At 38.3% G+C, this 23,083-nt stretch overlaps 1 protein-coding gene across 1 annotated transcript; it reads right to left on the bottom strand.

Moving 5' to 3' along the window:
* Positions 1-2,327: 2,327 nt before the first annotated feature.
* Positions 2,328-7,544, bottom strand: LOC145258078 (uncharacterized). Its single transcript, XM_080115805.1, has 2 exons — positions 7,416-7,544; positions 2,328-3,631 (listed from the first exon to the last, which is right to left on the bottom strand). The coding sequence occupies exon 2, from the start codon at positions 3,524-3,526 to the stop codon at positions 2,471-2,473; it is 1,056 nt and encodes a 351-aa protein (XP_079971931.1). The 5' UTR covers positions 3,527-3,631; positions 7,416-7,544; the 3' UTR covers positions 2,328-2,470.
* Between the last annotated feature and the right edge of the window lie 15,539 nt (positions 7,545-23,083).

Raw genomic sequence — 23,083 nt, 5'->3', positions numbered from 1 at the left:
AAAAGATTTCTTGCGGAATTTTACTCCAAGCTGACAGGTTCATTCTTAATCAATTGAAGCCATCCAGTCAGGTGAAGAGTCGACCAGATATTTAGCCTTTATAGAAAAATAAAGTCAATCGTCCAAAATACGTAATTCTTACTAAAAGTCCCTTAAAAAAGAAAAAGGAAAAGAGACTTGCAGCTTCTGTAAAGAGAAAATCCTTATTCGCTGTTCCTATGAAATGGAACTAAATCAAAATATTCTAATGTCAACTTACCAGGAGAATTAGAAAGAGAGGAAAACTTCCATACTTGCTAAAAGTTTCAGCATTTATTGCAAATCGTTGGTCGTTTCATGGCCGATTAAGTGAGAGAAAAGAAGAAAAGTATCACATATATAGTTTTATTGGTGCGCGTTTTTTGTGTTGTTTTCTTTTTTTGTAAACAAACTTTGTACAAATTATTCCATTTTCATCTTTAATTATCTATATAATACATATATCTTGGAATAGACAGACGTTTTTTCTTTCTTTGGAATAACAGTTACCCTTTTAGCAGAAGCACCACAATAATGCAGCATAGACAAGGATTCCTGTGGACACTGAAGACGCAGCAACAATCCAATGTAGACAAGCGATCATTTTGACCATAAAGGCGATCATCAACTGTAATTGTCTAGTTGAAAGGACTTTGGAATTTGTTAAACTCAGTGAACTATAACCGGAAGTGTCATTACGGTTGCAACGAATATTTAATCTCGAGTATATATATATATATATATATATATATATATATATATATATATATATATATATATATATATATGACTGCCTGTCAAGTCATATTTGATGCTCTGTAGAGTCAAAGAAAATGAAGGGAGGAAGCGTCCACGTGTCTGCGCGTCATGCCTTACCTTGGAACGCTCCTACGGTGTGCATACGTGCATGGTCGAAACATATATATATACCAAAATGGCGCCGTCCTCATCTTGTAGATTGTGCGATCATCACTGGGCCCCACGTGACCGTTCTTTGGCTGCTGATTAGCCGAGGACGAACGCCGGAAGGATAAAGGGAGTGTGTTTGGAACATGGAGGTGTCTTTTCTAGGATCGACATCAGTGTGATCGTATTGGTGAACTGCTGCAGCTTTAAGAGTACCTTAGTGTGTGTGTGATTTTTTGGGACTTGCTCGTCTGCTGACTTTACAGGACTTTCTTTTCTGCTGATTCTACAGGACCTGCCCTTCTGCAGAACTTGGAACAAAACTTCAAGCCTCTTCTTTCTTTTCACACGTAGTCGCCTAAAATGGTAGAATCCGACTTACTTGTGAAACGGCTTTATGCTCATAACCAAGAATTTGTTTATACTTGGCCCCAGCTAGTTCTTGTGACACACTTGACAATGCAATACTTACAGTTAGACTTAGCTAACAGGAAAACAAAGGTTCTTAGTTTCAACAGTGATATCTTTTTTTTTTCACATACAAAAGAGAGAAAAAATGTATTCTTTTTATTTTAGAAATCAACACAGTGACGAAATTAGATAATGAAATCATTTTTTTTATTTGATAAGAAAAGAGAAGGAATACATTTTAACTAAATAAAATGAAACTTTCATATTTTCCCCTGTTTATTGGTAATTTGCTGTTTTCTCTCTATTTGTTCTTTATAATGTTTTTAAATAGGTTTCTTAATACTTATAGTCCCTATGGTGACGGTCATTTTAAAATTCTTGAACAAAATTTCTTTAAAAATCCTCTGTCGCCAGTATTGTTGGTGACATAAGTTCGAGTTCCTCAATAATCCCTCATCACCAGTGCTGTGGACTAGTAATGGCACAGAAGAAAAACACACATAGTTATTTAGTGGAAACAAAATTTATTGAAAGAATAGTAAATACAACAAACAAAGAGTGTGATTATACATCAGTCCAATTAGCAAGTGTGCATAATACAAATAATGTTCTCTCTGTCTTTATATTAAGTGGAGGAGTTCAGGTTAAGGTGGCCTGGTTGTCCCACTGAAGACTTACTCGCAAAAGGTTGCATTTTAGGGATATTCAGGTCTGCTATGAACGAATATCATGGTAATAGTGAATATCACAAAAATAAAAACAAAATGCATGAAATGTGTATTTTTTTGTATTACATTTTCACCCCAAACAAGGCACATTACCACTTTGATGTAGGGGGCTACTATATAGGGAGTTGGGTAGCAAGTAATGTTCTTCCCTTTTTATTTCTCAAATGTTAAATAAATAAAAAAAGGGAAGAACATTACTTTTTCTCCTCTTGCCAGATGAAGGTGCACCATTCCTTGTATAAGCCAATATGGGGTAACCATATCGATAAGATCTTATTTGTGTTTCGAATAGTCAGGATTAACTATCTTCATGCCAGAGTGTCTTTGAAAACCTCTGCAGAGAGATAAGACACTCGAGGATAATATTCAGTAGGCATTCAATTCACTTTTTTATACTTTCATTCACTTCAAATTACCGGGTGTTTACGCATGTGTAGTTTTAAATGATGTTTTTGAAAAAAAGATGAGTTACACACTTCACAAACAAAAGGTTTTTCTCCCGTATGTATCCGAATGTGTACTTCTAAATGGTGCTTTTGTGAAAATGCTGAGCTACACACTTCACAAGAGTAAGGTTTTTCGCCAGTGTGTGTGCGCATGTGAACTTTTAAATGATATTTTTTGGCAAATGCTGTACCACACACTTCACAAGCATAAGGTTTTTCATTAGTGTGTGTCAGCATATGGACTTTTATATAACCTTTCCGGGCAAATGATGTACCACATACTTCACAAGAATAAAGTTTTTCACCCGTGTGTGTACACGTGTGTATTTCTAAATGGTGTTTTTGTGAAAATGCTGAGGAACATATTTCACAAGCATAAGGTTTTTCATTAGTGTGCATATGTTCTAAATATGTTGAGCATACTTTTTTATGCTTCCTTTCGTGATAATTTGTTGAAAATCTTAAGCCACAAAAAGTACAAGCATAAGGTTTCTCACCAGTGTGTGTTCGTTTGTGGATTGTTAAATCTTTTTTTCTTGGAAATTTTGCACCACACACATCACATACATAAGGTTTTTCACCAGTGTGTGTTCGCATGTGTTGGATTAAAGATTCTTTTCTTGAAAATTCTGATCCACAAATTTCACATCTGTAAGGTTTTTCACCAGTATGTGTCTGCATGTGGTTGTTTAATTGACATGGTTGTGAAAATGCTGCATCGCAAATATCACAAGCATAAGGTTTCTCACCAGTATGTGTTCGCATGTGAACGTTTACATTTGATTTTGTCGAAAAAGCTGAGCCACAAACACCACAAGAATAAGGTTTGTCACCAGTGTGAGTTCGCATGTGCATATTTAAAGCAGACTTTCCTGATAAAGCTGCACCACACACCTCACAAAAATAAGGTTTTACGCCAGTATGAGTGCGCATGTGGATATTTAAGTATGATGCACGTAAAAATGTTAAGCCACACACCTCACACGTGTGAGGTTTTTCTCTAATGTTTATTTGCATTATTTTTACATATCTATCTGAAATACGTTGTCTATTTATATCAAATGAACGGGCATTTCATTCAGGAACTAATTGTAAAATTCTTTTGATTTTCATCCACTGTCCCTGTGAAAACAAAATTGATTTAATAAAATATACAATCATTAGAAATTATATTTGCAAAAGATAATACATATTTTTACAATTTTAAAATGTTCATTATCATTCATTTATGATAAAGTGACAATTTGACAAGAAAATATTTTTTGGCTATATTATTTTCTCATCAATTCAATCTTTTGATTTCAGGTGTCTCAATTGTAGTGATAAAGTTACTCATTTTTACCATTCATTCTTTTATGATAATCCGTTATTGAATGTGTACTGTATATAATACACTATAATTTGACACTTTATTATTTCAGAAAATAAGAAAATTGAATACAGTAGAATCATAAATACAGACAATAAGTGTTAAAAAAAGATTACAAAATACCTATCAACTGTAAAATAGCATAAACCTATTGCAGATTATCATATTTTAATTAAGATCAAATCTTTGGACAATTTTGGTATATATCTATAGGTTTTTCTTGGATTCGTGTAAGTAAATAAATCAAAATCTTGCGATATATGATAAATGTAAAAAATTATAAGTAAAACCATAAATCTGTGATTCATTCTCCAAATAGATTAAAATAACTATTAACCGTTTCTCAAGAAATCATTATATTCTGTGAAGATACATTTTATAAAATGTTGGTGTATAACAATGAATCTTTATAAGAACAATAATCTTAGGATTTTATATGGTCTATTTTATATGCTAGCATGTGTAGAATTGATAGTAACTAAAATATACATTTCATGGCATCCTTTTAAGTTACTTATATTATAGTACATAGTGTGTCAACCAGGACATTTTCCCTCCTTCCATTTACCAAAATTGTTTGTGCTCTGTTTACGGCTCCTGTTAACTAGTTGCACAGAATCTTAAATGGTGATCATAATAAATAACTGTACTGGATCTCAGCATTTCAGTCCTAATTTTTTCTATGCGTTTACACTGGTAACTCCAGTCTCTGCATGCAATATGTGGGTTCTCTTGACATGTAACTACGTTATACTAATTCCTCAAAATATATTGACCATATTTACCATCAATGCATGACTTTCTGATTAAATGATTAGGTTTAGACATTTACACACATGTAAATTACTCATTTACAAGATGTTTACATATCTGTTAATCATCCTTTTTCTTCTAAGTGAACTGATACCGTAGTAGAGAAAGGCGTATTGCTGTTATAAAATGCCACTCCCTTGAAGGCAAAATAGAGTGAATTTATATAACCTGAAAATTTTCTTTTTATAAACTAATCACAATAACGTACTTATGTTTATATGAATTCAGTAGCAAGCAAACAAAATATATTATCTCTAGCCAAGTATGCAATGCTTATCATCAATCAAAGTGTAATATCTTTCTTACCTCTGTTTCCAATCTTCCAAACTTTGTTGATAAAATTTTAGATACAACTCATATCTAACATCCTACACCAAAATTGCATTAAATTACAGGCCCAATTCATATTATCTGTCTATGAGTACAAAATTCAGTTTGACATTATACACTTGTCCGGCTGGCCAGCTTTTACTAGGATAGATTGGGTGCATACTTATGTAAAAGACATTTGGGTATGTGCTTGTAAGGTTAATAATACAAATGAAAGTGAATCTACAGCATCACTAGTGGTAAAATATGATAGCTGATTCTGAATGACAAAGCTTACTGTGCAGTCATTGTTGGATTAGATTGTTCGAATGAAACTAACAGCAGTGAAAATCAACATCTTCAGAAAAATTCAAATCTCTTGTGTCACTGCCTAAAAAGGCATTCAGCTTCTACATGTTTGATTATGAGATCAGGTTTATCTAATTATCCAAATATACCACTCTGACATAAGTGATATGAGATTGGCTGTGTTATAAATAGAGATGTTAAATGCTGTGTGTGCAAGTAATAATATTAATATGCAGCTGCATGTGAGAAGAATAGAGTCAAAATACACAATTAAACCGATTACATTATGTTATGCACCAAATTTCATGTTTCTAAAATATTTTATCCATATAACAAAGCAAAATCAACTTTTTTTTCTGAATTCAGAAATAATAGGTTAACACCTCTATATGCTAATCTATTCAGCCATTCGATTAATCTAACCTTTCACACATGTTTCAAGATATGATGCTTTTATTTCAATTTTCAAAATTTCTTATATTTCATTGGAAATATTTGCTTCTCCAAAATACACATTTCAACAAGAAAGTTGCTGCTTATTTACAAAATCCTATTATCTATCATTCTGCCACAATAATCACTTGGTATTAAGTGTCCATCATATAATATGACATAGACATCATTTATTCAAGAATACTAACATACTCGCTCATACATATTGACTGTTTTCTTTTTACATTAATTTTGCATTTTATATATTATACAATTTATGTAATAACTAAATACTAACAGTATTGAGCTCTTCATAGCAATAAAACTAATACTGATTGACGTGTTAAGAAAACAACTATAACTGACGGCTAGGCTTTAATGAACTAAATTACCTCCACACACAATTATGGAATAGAAGCAATAAACATTAGATGCATTGTTAAATCAGCAATATTAAATAAACATGCAATTACATCACATTAGAAAAACTAAGCATGTGGACCTGATCTCATCCCAGCTGTGCTATTAAAAAAGTGCTCAGCCGAAGTAGCTCCAGTTCTCTCCAAACTCAACAAATGCCTTAATGAAGCTTGCTTTCCGGGCTGTTGGAAAACTGCTTCTGTTGTACAAGTATTCAAGAATTCTGGCGAAAGGACTGACCCATCAAATTATCGCCCCATTAGCCTCTTCCCACTTTTTGCCAAAATATTTGAGACCTTAATTAACCATGCTCTAGTCCATCACCTTACAGATGCTAAACTTCTGACTGACCAACAATATGGATTTAGACAAGCCCGTTCAACAGCAGACATCCTAACTGTAATCTCTGAACGTATATACCATTCACTGGATAAAGCGGGGAGGGCAGAGTGGTAGCTCTAGATATATCTAAGGCTTTTGATAGGGTATGGCATGAGGGTCTCCTCAGGAAAATTAGACCATACGGTATCACTGGTAGAATACTTAACATAATTAAATCCTTCTTAGATAAGAGAAAAATCCAGGTTGTCCTCGATGGTCGTACATCTAAACAATATGATATAAATGCGGGGGTGCCCCAGGGTTCTATCCTTGGACAATGTGCTTAGAGTATCAACTAAAGATTTACCTTTAAAAGTTGATTTTTAGGGGTGTTCGGGTCTGTTTTGAACGAATATCACATTTTAAATTGTTGCTGACAAGTAGTTTCATGATATTAATTGGATATTTATTATCCAATGTATTCCATATTGTTTTCAGTGGTGGCCATGTTTGTTCGCGCAGGCAAAAATTGAATATGCACGTGCGAAAAATAAACATGGCCACCAGTGAAAACAATAGGGTATACACTGGATAATAAAGGTCAATATCATAAAAACTACGTGTCGGCGACAATTTTATATGTGATATTCGTTCAAAACAGACCTGAATACCCAGGAACTCCATTACCTAAGTCTTTAGTTTGTACTTTTGCGCACCTTGAATAAAATAATTAAGTATAAGGCGAATTTTTTCTATCTGACACTACTGCCGACTTTGAGTGGTCTATTCACCTATATCACCCAGTTTTTAAATATTTAAAATTCTTATTACCGATATCTTTTCTCGGGAAATTGTTTTTTTCCCTTCGATCAGAAATATGGAACGTTAATAAAAACATATTCATAGAAAGGTAAAATAATTCAAGTAACTTACTTTTATATAATATTTTTTCGCTTAACTTGTGTTATGGAAACCTTCCTTGGTATTTTTAGGGTTAAATGTGCTTGTTTTCGACGCATGCGTCATTTCTTAACAAAAATCCCAGGAAATCTTTGTTTATTTTTTTTTTATCCCCACTCATATTAAAAGTGTTTAGATACTTTTACGTTTAAGATGTTTTCTTTGTATTGTTAAAACGTTATCAATAATTTTTATAAATAAAATAATATTGTTTAACATAATACGTAAGAAAAAAAAAGGGGAGAAGAAAAACAAAACTTGAAATCACAATTTAAATTTTCTGCGGACTTGCTTTTTCGGTAGCCATCTTAAATGTTCACTTCTAATCTTTTTTGCTATTAGGGCGCGTTTAAATTATATTTTTCCTTTGTTTTTAATATAGTAGGTACGTGCAAAATGAATGGCCGATCCTTAAAATGCATAAATATTTTGACCTTTCCCTTCATTTAATTTTTGACCTTTCCCTTCATTTAATTTAATTTCACCAAAATTCAGGAAATTAATCAGTTTTGCAACTTTCTAGGTATTTGACCCCTCCCTTTACTAAAAAAAAAAAATAAATAAAATCACCAAAAATCAGGAAATTAACCAATTTTAATGAAATTTTCAGTATTTATCAAATAATGATCGCGGAATATAATGAACTAATTATTTTTATTTAAATCTTAGTGAAAATGTATTATTTTGTTTAAACAAAAAATACATTTACTAAAATTATGGTTTTCCGTAGTAAATAAAATACTTAAGAATTTATTTTTGCTTTTTTTATATAAATAAAGTATCGTAAGTTGTAACAATAAAAATAAAATAATTTTTACATGAACATTACGAAAAAAGTCCGTATTAATGAATTCAATATAACTCGAAGAAAAATGAATTTCTCAAACTACCGATATTACTATTGAATTAAACATTGTTTATTTACCATTTTCACACACAAAAAATTATAATTGCAAAAAATAGTTCTACTTTAATTTTAAATTACAAGTTTCGTATAATTTTTATATGCAATATTTTAATAATTTCCTTGCTCGGAAGAATGTGAAACTTTCAGCGTAACATATTTGTTATATAATATTGAACAATAATTTTTAAAAAATTAATTTAAAAACAGGAACATAGAAAAATAATTAAATTAAAAAATGGAAAATTTTATACAAACGTTCAGAATAGGAATGTGCGGATGCACGTCTGGGAAAAAAATTTATCACACCCCTTCCTCCCTTTTAATTACATGACGTCATTTTCACAGTTTTTCGACTGGCTGAAATTTTGGGCCTCCGTATATTCTGTGTTTAGAAAAACTTTAGTTTGTTGCATTTTGTGAACGGCAGAATCACTCGGTTTTGGGCTGATTAATTTATGTTTTGTACAAACTGTCATAATATAGGCTAAGAGACTATTAGTCGCCTAGAGTTATGCCCCTTGGCCCGTGACGTATGAATCTCGTCCGCCATTGTTTCTCAGTGCAACGTTTACTACTAGACAATAAAGAACGCATTTTACACCACCTTCGAGTCTGTTTATCAATGCTTCCAAAGTATGTATTATCACGACATGGTGTCAGAAGTGGGAACCTCTAAAGAATCAAAGGAATAGTAACAATATTACCCTAAAAAAAAAAAAAAAAAAAAAAAAAAAACGAACATTTTCGGGATCTAAAAAAAAATTAATACAAAAACACACGTGGTGTCGGTATTTTTCTCGCAATCGACGATGAATACATATTCGCAACTACCACCTCCAACAATCGATTGGAACACTTCAAATTTGGCCAAATCAATGGACCGATTTATCAGGCAAGTTCATTTATATTTCGACGGCCCAATGAAAGACGTAGATTCAGACACAAAGTTAAATTACTTGCTAATATGGTCTGGTATCGAGGGCCAGGAAATAAGTGACACTTTTCCCTTTCGACAGGGAGAAGAAAGGACATTAGATAAATATATCCAATATTTTAAGGAATATGCGAATCCGCGATCGAACTTTCGTGTAGCTAGACACAACCTACTAAAATGTAAACAAAACGCGGATGAATCGGCACACGCATTTCTAAGTCGGCTGCATCAGACAGCCAAACAGTGTGAATACGGTCGGACGGTGGAAGAGACCATTGTGTTGGACCTATTCATATTCGGTATTTATTTACAGTCTGCACAAAAGTCCCTAATAAGAGAAGGAAGCGATCTCACGATCGAGAAAGCACTCGGAATCGTCGAGACAGAAGAAGCCACGTGTAAACAAATGGAAGCATTACGTACAACAGCAGTAGAAGACAGCTCTACACTCGCAGTTAGAGCCAGACAGCCCAGTGGACCTACCACATGTGGTAATTGTGGCACAAAACACCATCAATATAAATGCCCAGCTAAAGGCAAATACTGCCTAAAATGCAATAAAAAGGGACACTTTGCTAAAGTTTGCCACTCTAAAATGGGAGACGAGGGACACACACGCAGACAGTCATTCCAGCCACAGAGGAAATATAATAAGAATAAAATCCACATGGCAGCAGCACATATGGGTAGCAACGACGACAGTTCCACAGAGGAGCTGTACTTTCACACAGTAAAGGAATTACCGTTAGCGACCACAGAAGCTTTCACAAAACTGAAGATAGGCAACAGCAAAGCCCAAATAGAGGTTGACGCGAAAATCGACACAGGTGCAATGAGCAACCTGTTACCTAAACAGGTATTCAAGGAACTGAAAGGAGTACCACTGGAAAAATCAGCTATAAGGCTAATTGCGTTTGGAGGCTCAACGATAGACCAAGAAGGGACCTGTCGTTTAGGGGTCAGATCCCGCGACAAGTTCGTTAAAGCGACCTTTCACGTGGTGAAATCAAGAGACCCTATACTAATAGGACTCCAAACATCAAGAGAATTAGGGCTAGTCACCCTTAACTTGGCTATAAAAACGGACACAACTCATGTGACGGACAAAGCATCCCGGCCTACTCCCCCGCACGACATGAAACCGGTCCCCGTGCAGGAACCATGTACGATGGGAAACCTTGGAGAAAGGAGGAAAATCATTGAGGAATTTCCAGACGTATTCGACTCCATTGGTTGTCTGCCAGGTGAACACACCATCCATTTAAACCCCGAAGTACCACCAGTTGTCCACCCACCACGTCGAGTCCCAATATCCCTAAAAGGAAAGTTGAAATTGGAGTTGGACTCCTTAGAGGCCCAGGGAATAATTTCCCCTGTAAAGGACCCAACGCCCTGGGTAAACTCATTCGTCTGTACCACTAAAAGGAATGGATCGGTCAGGCTATGCCTCGACCCCCGAGACTTAAATAAAGCAGTGCACAGACCACACTATGCGACTCCGACATTCGAAGACATCACTGCGGAACTAGACAACGCTAGATGGTTCACAAAAGTCGATATCAAGTCCGGCTATTGGCATTTGAAACTGGACGAAAAGTCGAGACATCTCACAACATTCATTACCCCACATGGCAGATACATGTACAACAGGTACCCCATGGGAGTCAAATCTGCCCAAGATGAGTTCCAAAGAGCCATGCAGGAAAACTTCGGAGACCTCGAAAATGTCCTATCCATATGCGACGACATAGTAGTGTACGGATTCGAGGAAGACGGCAGTGACCATGACAAGGCACTGAGGCAGCTAATGTTTAGAGCAAGGGAAAGAAACTGCAGGTTTAATTCAGAGAAATTTGTGGTGAAAACCTCCGAAATCCCTTTCTACGGCCACATAATCTCAAGAGACGGTGTCAAGCCAGATCCCCGGAAAATAGAGGCGATCACACAGATGCAACCCCCCGAGGATACAAAGCAGCTCACCAGCTTCCTAGGCCTGGTGAACTACTTGAACAAATTCTCTCCACGACTCGCGACACTGACAAAACCCCTACATGAGTTAACATCGAAGAAGAATGACTTCACATGGTCTTCACAGGAGCAACAGGCATTCGAAGAAATCAAAAAAGAGATCGGAAACCATACGACACTCCGATACTTCGACCCTAAAGAACCAATAGTGCTACAGGTAGATGCGTCTTCAATGGGTATAGGCGCGGCTCTGCTACAAAACGACAGACCAGTAGCATTCGCGAGCAAAGCACTTTCCGGACCAGAAACCCGCTACTCAAACATAGAGAGGGAGATGTTGGCTATCGTCTTTGGCCTGGAGAAATTTCACAGTTACGTTTGGGGCCACAAAACGACAATTCATACGGATCACAAGCCATTGGAGTCGATAGCATTGAAAAATCTAGCACAAGCACCCCCAAGACTGGCTAGAATGTTATTGAAGGTCGAGGGATATGATTTTACTGTAAAATATACCCCAGGAAAAACAGTTCCAATTGCAGACTGCTTGTCACGAGTAGCACCCAGACCCAGTGGGCACATTGAAGGGATCGATCTCAACGTCCATAGCATGATCTCATACCTCAACTTTGCGCCGACGAGAGTTGAAGATATAAGAGTGGAAACATCCCAGGATCCACTCCTAAAGCAACTTGTAAGCATGGTATTGACCGGCTGGCCTTCCAACCGGGCTGACTGCCCAGGAATTCTCCTGCCATTCTGGAATTTCAGAGATGAGATTGGGGTCCAGGATGGAATTCTACTCAAGAGCCAGAGAATCATTATCCCAGCCTCGTTGCAAAGAGGCATACTGGAAGAGCTGCATGCTTCACACCAAGGAGTAGAGAGAACGAGGTTACGAGCGCGTTCAGCGGTGTACTGGATAGGGTTAAATAAGGACATAGAAGATATAGTCCGAGAGTGCCACACATGCCAGAAATACCAAGCCAGTATCCCGCCCGAATCAATACTCCAGCACGAAACCCCTACGTACCCCTGGCAGTACGTCAGCACAGACTTGTTCACATTGGCAGGGAAAGAATATCTGCTTGTGGCAGATCAGTACAGCCGAAACCCCTTCGTACGATGCCTTCCGTCCGCCTCATCAATATCCGTTATTAGAAGTATTAAGACGATATTTGAGGAACAAGGAGTGCCGGAAATCTTGTACTCGGACAATGGTCCACAATTTACAAGTAAAGATTTCAAGGATTTCGCCAGGACGTACAGCTTCCAACACAGGACATCGTCCCCACATTACCCCAAGTCTAACGGATTCGCCGAAAGAATGGTGGGAACATGCAAGAAAATTTTGACGAAGGCAGGGGAAACTGGTCAAGACAGCTACCTAGCAATGATGGCTTACAGAGCCACGCCACTGTCATCAGACATTAAGTCCCCGGCAGAGTTACTCAACGGACGAAAAATACGGACACCCCTAGTATCCAAGCAACAACTTGGCGATGAGCAGACTAGGACAGCCATACAGAAACAGAAAGATCATTCTAAGGTCTGCTATGACAGGAAACATAACAGACACCACTCCCACCTACATGCAGGACAGAATGTCTATGTCCAGCAGGAAAAAGCAAAGATATGGGAGCCTGGAAAAATTCAGCGCTCCAGCGTGACACCCAGATCCTACATAGTTGAATCTGAGAACGGTAACACCTATAGAAGGAACAGGCAGTTCCTCAGACCAGCTGGGAGGAGATCAACAACCGCAAATAGATCCGACCAACCTCGCCCCAGCGACTCTCCACCGGATCCCACCCAGAAGGAAGGCACCCCCCCTAAACAAATCGAACAGCCGACCACCGAACAACACTCCAGCGGCACGCCTCACACCCGAACTGAGAAACTCACCCCTGAATTAAGAAGATCTCAGAGACGAGTGAATGCTCCTCAGAAACTGAACTTATAGGTTACACTATCCTAAAAAAAGAGACAATACCATTACCCTAGATTCTAGGGCCTAGAACAATGGAGACAAGCTAAATAATATATTAGAGACTATGTTATCCCTTAATCAGATAAAGGCTAAATATCGCCCTTGGACTATATACATATATATGGAAGGGAAGGGATGTCATAATATAGGCTAAGAGACTATTAGTCGCCTAGAGTTATGCCCCTTGGCCCGTGACGTATGAATCTCGTCCGCCATTGTTTCTCAGTGCAACGTTTACTACTAGACAATAAAGAACGCATTTTACACCACCTTCGAGTCTGTTTATCAATGCTTCCAAAGTATGTATTATCACGACACAAACAAGGTGTTTGTTTTTTTTAATTTAATTCAATATCCTAGGACTATACTAATTATCTTTGAAATAGACCCAGAAAACTAATATTTATCTTTTAAAGGATTTTTACAATGAATTTATTTAACTTTAAAATTTAGCTGAATTGAGAAGCTCGCCATGAAAACATTTTTCATAACTTTTTTTTTCACGTGTACAAATATTTTTTTCCTTTTGGAAATTAAGTTTAATCCTTAATCTTTCAAATACAATAAAAAAGTAGTCGGAAACCTACAAAAAATTATGATAAATCGGCTTTCAAAACTAGGTCACCCTATCGTTGTCTGCCCATTTTTGCACATACCTACAATTTTCAGTATTTAATTAATTAACAACCACAGAATATAATGAACCTTTTTTTTTTAATTTTAGTGAAAATGTATTATTTATTGTAAAAAAAAAGAACACCTTTGATAAAATTAAAGTTTTAGATATTAAAAAAGGCACATTAATTTCTGTTTGTTTTTTATTTATAAAAAATAAAGTATTGTAGATGTTAAGAAATAAAATTTTTAAAAATATATTAGGAACATTACGAAAAAAAAAGCCCCTAAAGTTCGTGTTAATGAAATCTAGGTATGTACAAAAGGAAGAGTCCATGCTCAAAATGTACAAACATTTTGACTAGGCACGGCCAAAAAGTTAAAAAAATAAAACAAAAACAAGTTGGGTTTTTTTTTTAACGAATTAAAATCTATTAAAATCCATTATTCTTGAGCAACTTTCTTCCCCAGAAAGATAACAGCCTGAATTTTTTCATATGAAAAACAGAACAATATAAAACTTTTTCTATTTTTAATTTTTAATAGAATTTTAAATAAAAAAAGAAACATTCACCACCATTTTTTGTATCGATGGATGAACAATTAATTTTTTAAAGCTTTTTGAATTAATTAATTTCTTTCTTTTTTTTTTTTTGTCTCCAAGAAGACCTCAACAAAATTATAAAATGGGCTAATGACAACAACATGGCTCTAAACGGAAACAAATTTGAGCTACTACAATACAGTAATAAAGACTTTCTCAAGAAAAAACCTGGATACCGATGTGGTCAACAAGAAATAACATCCAAGGAAGTAGTGAAGGATCTAGGGGTTTATATGACCAAAGATGCCACCTTCATACAACATATTGACCACACTACAATGGTCACAAGACAACTAACAGGATGGATACTGAGAACCTTCAGGAGTAGAAACAGAAAGTGCATGCTCACACTATGCAAATCCCTTGTTCTCCCAAGGCTAGAATACTGAAGTCAGCTGTAACAGAAATCTGCAAAATAAAACCACCCCAGAGAACGTTCACCAGCAAAAATATGTGGAGTAGACAAAATGAATTACTGGGAGAGGCAGAAAGAGCTGCAACTATATTCACTACAACAACAACACCGAAGAGAACGATATATTATCATCTACCTATGGAAAATCTTGGAAGGAAGGGTCCCAGACATAGCTCTAGTAGAAAGAACCCACCAGCAGCGAGGAAAGCTTTGCTATATAAAAACCACACCTGGGACTACACAAAAATCAAATCCCTCATTCGCCACAGCTTCACCTACAGTGGTACAAGAACATTCAACTGTATTCCAGCCGCAATCAGAAATATAAGGAATGTGTCCCCCAACATTTTTAAAAACAACTGGACTGGAAAAGATACTTGACCAGCCACCAACACCAGGCTACCCTAGTCCCAACCTCAATCATCTAGTGGACTGAACCTCTGTATGAAGTGGACAGCGTGGGTGTAGTGGTGCTCCAGCTCAGCCGTATCAATAACTAACGGAATAACACAAACTACAAATAAGATTTAGGATGTGAACCTTTTTGCGACTCCCCAAGACTGCCAAACATCCAATGATGACTACACAAAGAGATTCAACACCATTACAGAAGGTTCCCCTCGTGTGACCCGTTGTGTGGACGATTCTATTTCATGGGATGATTGTTACATGATAAGGGCTGTCCCCTTTTCATGTAAGTATAAAAATAGAGAGTTTAGTTAAAATGAAAATGAAATAGCAAAAGACGAAATTCGAACCTCGTAATTTAGTTTTAGAAATAGATTACGTGTGAGAATTTAAAAATGTAAAACAAACTTGTTTAGAATATAGATAAAATATTTCAAGAAAAGAATGTGAGCTGTCAAGTTTGTTATGAAATTTTAAATTGAAAGAATGCAGCTTATAAGATAATGTTTTTAACATATTGGAAAAATAGGTTACTGAGTATAGGTTAAAATTCCTTTTGTAGAAATAGGAAAAGTTTTGGACACGTATGTCCAGAACACATGAAAGAAGGCACATGTTTTAACATGTGTATGACATCACGGAAAATAGAAAGTTCTAGGGATAGAGAAAAACTTTAGTTAGAAAACAGTCAGAAAAAAGACGGGGGGAGAGACAGTCAGTCATCTAGGAAGCGAGACGTCACTTCAAGAAAAAATGTAAAACTTTGAATTCTTGATGATGGGAACAACGGCCGGTCATGACGAAATAAACCATCATGTGTTTTATAAAAACGTCGTCTTGTCTTATGATTCTTACAAAAAGGTAAAGTGAAATTGTATTATATATTTGTGTTATAAAATGTCGTTTCATACACATCTCGACTTCTCATATCCACAATGAGAATCTACATCATGTCTACACAATGTCTGAACAGTGAACACTATCTCATCATTCTAAGAGCTTTCTTCTTTCAATCTACACAATTAAGGAATGAACATTTAAAATATAATAATCTTATAAACGAACAATCTCTCTAAGTCTCTTACAACAAAATCTCTCTCTCTGAGTCCTTCAACATTCCTCTTAAACACTCTTTCTAAGCATCTCTCTCTAAGATACAACAAGTCATATAATAAAAATGAAACCCCTATATAACATGATGATAGAGCACTAGTTTTTAAGCACATTGTTAGATACACTATGCTTTGTGCTGAAAATGGGATCGTATTCAACTCAAATAAATTCCATTTTGCAAAAAGCAATGTGGAGTATGCTGATTTTACATCAGCCTAACAAGGTATAAACCATTTCCAAAATTGGTTGAGGGTATCACTTTCCATCCCCCCAAAAATATAACAAAGGTCAAATCTTTCTTTGTTCTGATTAACCAGGTTTCATTTACATTTGCCTAAGCAGCCGTCATGTCATCTTTCAGGGAACTGCTTAAACATAACAGCAAGTTTTGCTGGATGATACTTGGAGCAACTCTTGCAACAGTCTGGGGATAAAATCCCAGACAGCATCCAGAATAGCATTCAAATATTCAAGATAAATCGCTCAATATGCCGGACTACAGACTGGAGTCGGACAGGAATAGAATTACCTCTACTCCAAAAGCACTTTGAATGCCTAGCCACAGTGGACCACCTTTGTGGACCAGGATACTGGCAGGTTGTATATGCTGGCTTCTGATTCACTAGACCTGCTAATACCATTGTAGGGGACTAGGATATATAAATACCCCAATCCCGTTACAAAAGAATAATGAAACGAATGGGAATTGAAGGAAACAAAGACTCAAGTAATGGATAAGATAAACGTCGTTTATTTGCTGTTGAAAGAAATGAACATTTTAGTTATAACATGTCCGCGCGTATGTAACCAATGTCCGTTGCAGGACTGGTGTTGTAGCAAGAAAAGGGAAATGTGTTTTCATCTCAAGTTTGGGTCATTATTGTTTGTTCGTGCGTGGGAATTGAAGTGAGTGTTGTAGTGGAAATGAGAATCCAGCGTGTAGGCAAGGAAGAGGATATTAGAGTTGTCATCAGTTAGTAGTCAGCTACGCGAAGGTGTCCTTAGTGGCCAGTAGTCGATGGGGAGAGAAAGAGGAAGAATGTATACATACAGTCATCAGCTCGTGCCCCATACATAGTAGGAAGTGGGTGTGAGGTGCGCGTGCGCGTGCGCCGAAACGGCGGCGGCTAGTTCGACCAACCTCTCTAGTTGAGAGTTGGTCCTAAAAAGAGGATTAGAAACAGGTTGTCTCCATGTTTTATACTCGCTTCTGGAGTGTCTTTTGCGCATGTGTATTTCCTTAGAAAGCGGAAGTGACGTCGTCCATGTGTGTGTTCATGTTCGCGTGTGTGAGTACATGTGTATACGTAAGCGTGTGTGTATATATACGTGAATGTGAGTGTATGTATGCGAACGTGAATATGTGTACATGTGTGGACGTGGGCACGTATGTTTGTGTGCGCGTAAGTATATGACAGCTTGAAATATGAATGTGTGTTTTGTGTGAGACTTGTAAAAGGCTCGTACACCATTACACACCAATCGAGGGGTTAACTTTAGCCATAAAGTTTTGTTTGGAGCTGCAAAATGTGTTTTGGGCTGTCCCTACCTGATACTCACTATTGATTACAAACTCCTAATACTGATATTCAATGACATTGATTAAGATGAAAGTAAACATACCAGGATAGTAGACATCAAACAGCAGATGCTGAGCCATGCTAATACCGGGCAACGCTAATGGTGGGGTAAATGCTATGTTTCATGTCCCTCTACCTATCACCAAAGTTACAGCAGCTGAATAAGATAACATGGAAGAAGCATTGCAAGTTGGAAAAAATCCTGGTACAACAAATCACGCATCAAAATTGCATGCATACACAAGAGGTTAAGGTAGACCACCAATATCTAAGCCTCATGAAAATGATAGAAAATGGGTTCTCTGAACAGAAAGATCATCTAGACCTAAACATTAAAGAGTTCTGGCATGTGCAGAACGATCTGCACACAGTTCAGTCCCTAGTATTCAAGGAAGGGTGCATATTAATCACCAAAACTCTATGCCGTAAACTCATTAACCAGTTTCATATTAACCATCAAAAGGTCAATAGTATGATAAGCAATGCTAGACAACGTTATTTTTGGCCTATTATGGGTGCACAATTGCAAGAAAGACGTAATCAATGCAAACATTTCAGCAACATTGCCCCATCAAACCATAACGAACCCATATTCGCACTTGTCCACCCTGAACACTCTTTCCAGTCAACAGTTGCAGTTATCTTTAAAGTGGCAGGGTAGAAATATATATGCTGACAGGTACTCAGGTTGGACTTCAGTGCACCAGGATGCCAGAGTCTCCACAGTTTGTAATATTTTATGCAGGTACTTTTTGAAATTTAGTGTGCCAGAGGAAATTGCTTGTAATGGTGGACTCTCACAATGGAAGACATTTCTAGAGACATAAGGCATATCCCTGCGAGTATCATCACCCTATTACCTGCAAAGCAATGGCAGAGCTGAGGCAGTTGTCAAGCACATAAAACAGATACTTTCTACAAACATTAGTCCAAGAGACCTGAACATTTAAACGGGTAGACCGGTGGGATTGCACGACAAATTCCACCCCATCTCTCCAGCTGTGTCGCCTACAATATATTTTCGACACACTCTCTTGTCGAAAGTTCCTTATGGATACTAGTGTTGCTGTTAGTGCAATTCCTCCTACACGATATAATGATACAACAGCAGACTCCTTTTCATTACTAGCTGTGAACGGCAATTCCATCTGAACCTACGGTACTTCCGTACATGCCAAGCCACGACGATTGTGGCCAGAAAAGTTGGCCCTAGCCCGCTCAGAATTCCAACACATGATGGACCTTGGAATAATACGGCCTTCAAGCAGCCCATGGTCATCTCCACTCCACATGGTACATAAGAAATCGGAAGGAGACTGGAGACCCTGCAGATACTACCATGCTCTCAATGCAGTGACTGTTCCGGACAGGTACCCTATTCCACACCTGCATGATTTCTCAGCTTCCTTATCTGGATCAACTGTTTTCTCCTGGATCAATTTAGTCCGTGTGTACAATCAGATTCCCGTCACTGAGGAAGAAATTCCTAAGACAATGATATGCACACCATTCGGACTATTCGAGTTCACCCGCCTACCCTTTGAACTGCGTAATGCCGCCCAGGCATTTCAATGATTTATCGATGAAGTCCTTCGTGGACTGCCCTTCGTCTTTGCGTATATTGACGACATTCTCATCGCAAGCTCCTCACAGGAAGAACACTTGACTCACGTCACTGAAGTTTTCCAATGTTTGCAATCCTATGGATTAAAAATAAACATTGCAAAATGTGAATTCAGTGTCAATTCCTTGGACTTTCTCAGACATCAGATCAACAAACCTGGACTTACGCCCTTGCCTTTGAAAGTGCAAGCAGTCCAGGATTTCCCAGTGCCTACTTCCTTGTGTCAATTACGTCGTTATGTTGGACTTGTGAACTATTACCGCCGTTTCATTCTAAACTGCTCACATCACTTGTCCAAGCTCACGGATTCTCTTTGCACGCGATAAAAGACTCTCTCTCTCTCTCTCTCTCTCTCAGACGAAGCTCTCTCATCCTTCTATGCATCCAAGATCGCACTGGTGAACTTCACTAAACTTTCCTACATCAATCCTGACGCGGCATCTAAGCTCTTTCTTTCAACAGACGCTTCTGATGTAGCTGTTGGGGCTGTTCTCAATCAGATAGTTAACGGTGAAACGCAACCTTTGTCTTTCTTTTCTGCCAAGCTAAGTACGACCCAACAAAAGTACAGCGTTTTTGGTAGAGAACTGCTCGTCATGTACTTAGCAGTAAAATATTTCCGCTACATGTTGGAAGGGAGACAATTCACGATTTTTACTGACCACAAACCACTGGTTGCTGCTCTTATATCATCTATTTCTGAGAAACATACACCACGTGAATTACAACAGATGGACTATGTCACACAATATTCTGCTGATATACAGTATTTACCTGGTAAAACGAATATTGTGGCAGACATACTCTCACGTTTTTGCGATCTTAACACTCTTGAGAAGCCCCTTGACTTCAACAACATCGCAACCGAGCAAGAACATGATGCGTCACTCACAGACTTTATGTCAACTTCAACAATTCCGCTAGAAAAGACACCAGTCCCATTTTCGGACAAGCTCATTTGGTGCGATAGATCTGTTGCACATCCACGACCTTACCTGCCTCCATCATGTCGGAAGCGCATTTTCTGGCATTTCCATGATCTCACACACCCCGGTAAGTGCGCAACAGTCAGGCTCATCGCAGCTCGCTTTTTCTGGCCCAGCATGAACATCGACATACACAAATGTATTTCTTGCCAGACTACAAAAGTACATTGCCATACCAAATCCACTCCAGGCAAAATCTCTGTACCTGACGCTCGATTTTCACATGTCCACCTGGATATTGTAGGTCCACTGCCGCCTTCCGCTGGTCATCACTATATGCTCACCATGGTAGACCATTTTACACATTGGCCAGCAGTAATTTCTTTGCACGACATTTCAACAGAAGTCGTAGCCCATGCATTCGTAGAGAACTGGATCTCTAACTTTGGTGTACCCACCACTGTTACCGCCGACAGGATCTCAGGTTATGTCACACACCTTCCGAGAACTTTGCAAATCTTTCGGAATTTCCCACATTGCAACCACCGCCTATTTTCCTTCTGCTAATGGGATGGTAGGGCGCTTTCATCGTCGACTAAAAGCTGCACCAGCTGCTCAGCCCTAGCCGCATCGCTGGAGTGAACATTTACTGCTCGTTCTTCTAGGACTGGTCCATTATTAAAGAAGACTTGAACGCTACACCAGCAGAGATGGTTTTTGGAACTACTCTTCGCCTTCCTGGGGAATTTTTCACAGTCGACAGGTCTATACCCACCACCACCCCTGGTTATGCTGACCGTTTGAAACTCGCAATGTCTCGAGTGATGTATACACCACCGCGCTCTGTCACTTCCAAACCATACTACCCACTTGATCTCCATTCATGCAAGTATGTCTTCGTCCGCATTGACTCGATACGAAAACCTCTCCAGCCACTCTACGATGGGCCATATCTCATTTTAGAACATTCTGAGAAGTATTTCGTCATCGATCGCAATGGTAAGTGTGACACGATCACAATAGATCGCGTTAAACCCGCCTCCTTGGAAAGCTCATATGATTCTAAAAGGATTTCATGCGGTGAACCATGCTCAAGGAACACTGTCTCCAATTGATGAATCACGCTTGCCGAGTCTTGCTTGCCAATTTCCTCCAAATGGAGAAAGGCGATGGACCGCAGTCTGTTAGAGTTAAAAAATGGAAGGTGCCATAATGCGTAATATCAATTCCAATTCTCTGCCAATTCTCGTTAACTTCCAGCTCTCCCTTTTCCCACCGGACTGGTGCTGGGTCAATGGACTGACATTACTCACATTTCTGTATGACCATTTTAACGTTTGCTTTTGTCATGGTTGGGCAACTTCTCCTGACAAAGTAGGTAGTGCGTCACACCCCCGGATGTCCACTACCTTTGTGAATAGCCATGATTTGACTCCCATCCAGCTTGTCTGTGTGAACCGCGCCTATTACCGGATCAAGCCCGTTTTTCTTTTTCATCGCCTCAAACCACCGCTGTGGTACTTATGTCAATCGGTCAGCAATGTTTCATGCTAATGGAACCAGCGTCACGTCCACTATCAGCCCATACTCTTTCACAAGCTCCTTGAGAGTGCTTAGTCGCCTCCTAATAAGCATCTCGCTTGCTGCTTTGGTGCATACTCGCACCTTTCCAGTTACCGTGTCCAAGACCCAATGGTATACGCAGACAGAATCTGTCTTTATATGTAGCACCTTACTCTACCACTGAAGAGCCAAATTGATGCCTTTCAATACGGCATCCAGTTTGGATAAGTTGATATGTTGAGAGTCATCTTCAGGTCGCAGCCAACATGCATCTTCCAACACTGTTTGACGCATCTCCAAGGCTGCACCAATTGCTAGGGAGCTAGTATCGACCCATACATTCAGCTCTTTGCCGTCCACATACCAATTTCCCCAGGCCGGATCGTTCTGCTGTGCACATTCTAAGGTTTTGAACATCATACGATGCAGTACGGCATCCCTTGCTTCATCATCCCAGCATCTTCATTATCGAACTTACTCTCCTTCTAAGTATTCCACAAATCACACAAAGCCAACCGCACACCAGAAAGTGCCCGACAAGTCGACCATGCAGGGAAAACATTGTTCGTCATGTAACAATGCTGGGAGCATCTGGAATTGCATTTCCTCGCTTCCACCGCAGTTCACTGCGTTCCATCCTGACCGCCAATCCCAGCACCCATGCACCGTCCTTCAACCGCTCCGGGTTCTTGCACTCCAACCTGAACTGCGGTAGGTGTTCTCTTACACGGGTTGCAGGCACCACGTCTTCATTGACAAAAATGTCATCAATGTAAGCAGATGCTGTGCGGCTTACAACTTCTTCCTGAGATAATACTTTGCTGACAATTGATCTCATTATCAGGAGAGCCGCATTCAAACCGAACCCCAGATGAGTCAGACAGTATTTTTTCCTGTCGATTTTCACAGTCTGGTATGGCCAGTGTCTCATGGACGCGGACTTGTAGGTATGCTCTCCTGAGGTCTAGTAAAGACACATTAGCACCTTTTTTTC

Source organism: Euprymna scolopes, chromosome 33, assembly GCF_053919585.1.
Source record: "Euprymna scolopes isolate OS-2025 chromosome 33, ASM5391958v1, whole genome shotgun sequence".
Lineage (NCBI taxonomy): Eukaryota > Metazoa > Mollusca > Cephalopoda > Sepiida > Sepiolidae > Euprymna > Euprymna scolopes.
This window is presented reverse-complemented; position numbering and strand designations above follow the sequence as displayed.

Excerpts from the sequence above, each read along its gene's own strand:
- LOC145258078 (XM_080115805.1), bottom strand. The coding sequence starts at position 3,526 with ATGCAAATAAACATTAGAGAAAAACCTCACACGTGTGAGGTGTGTGGC.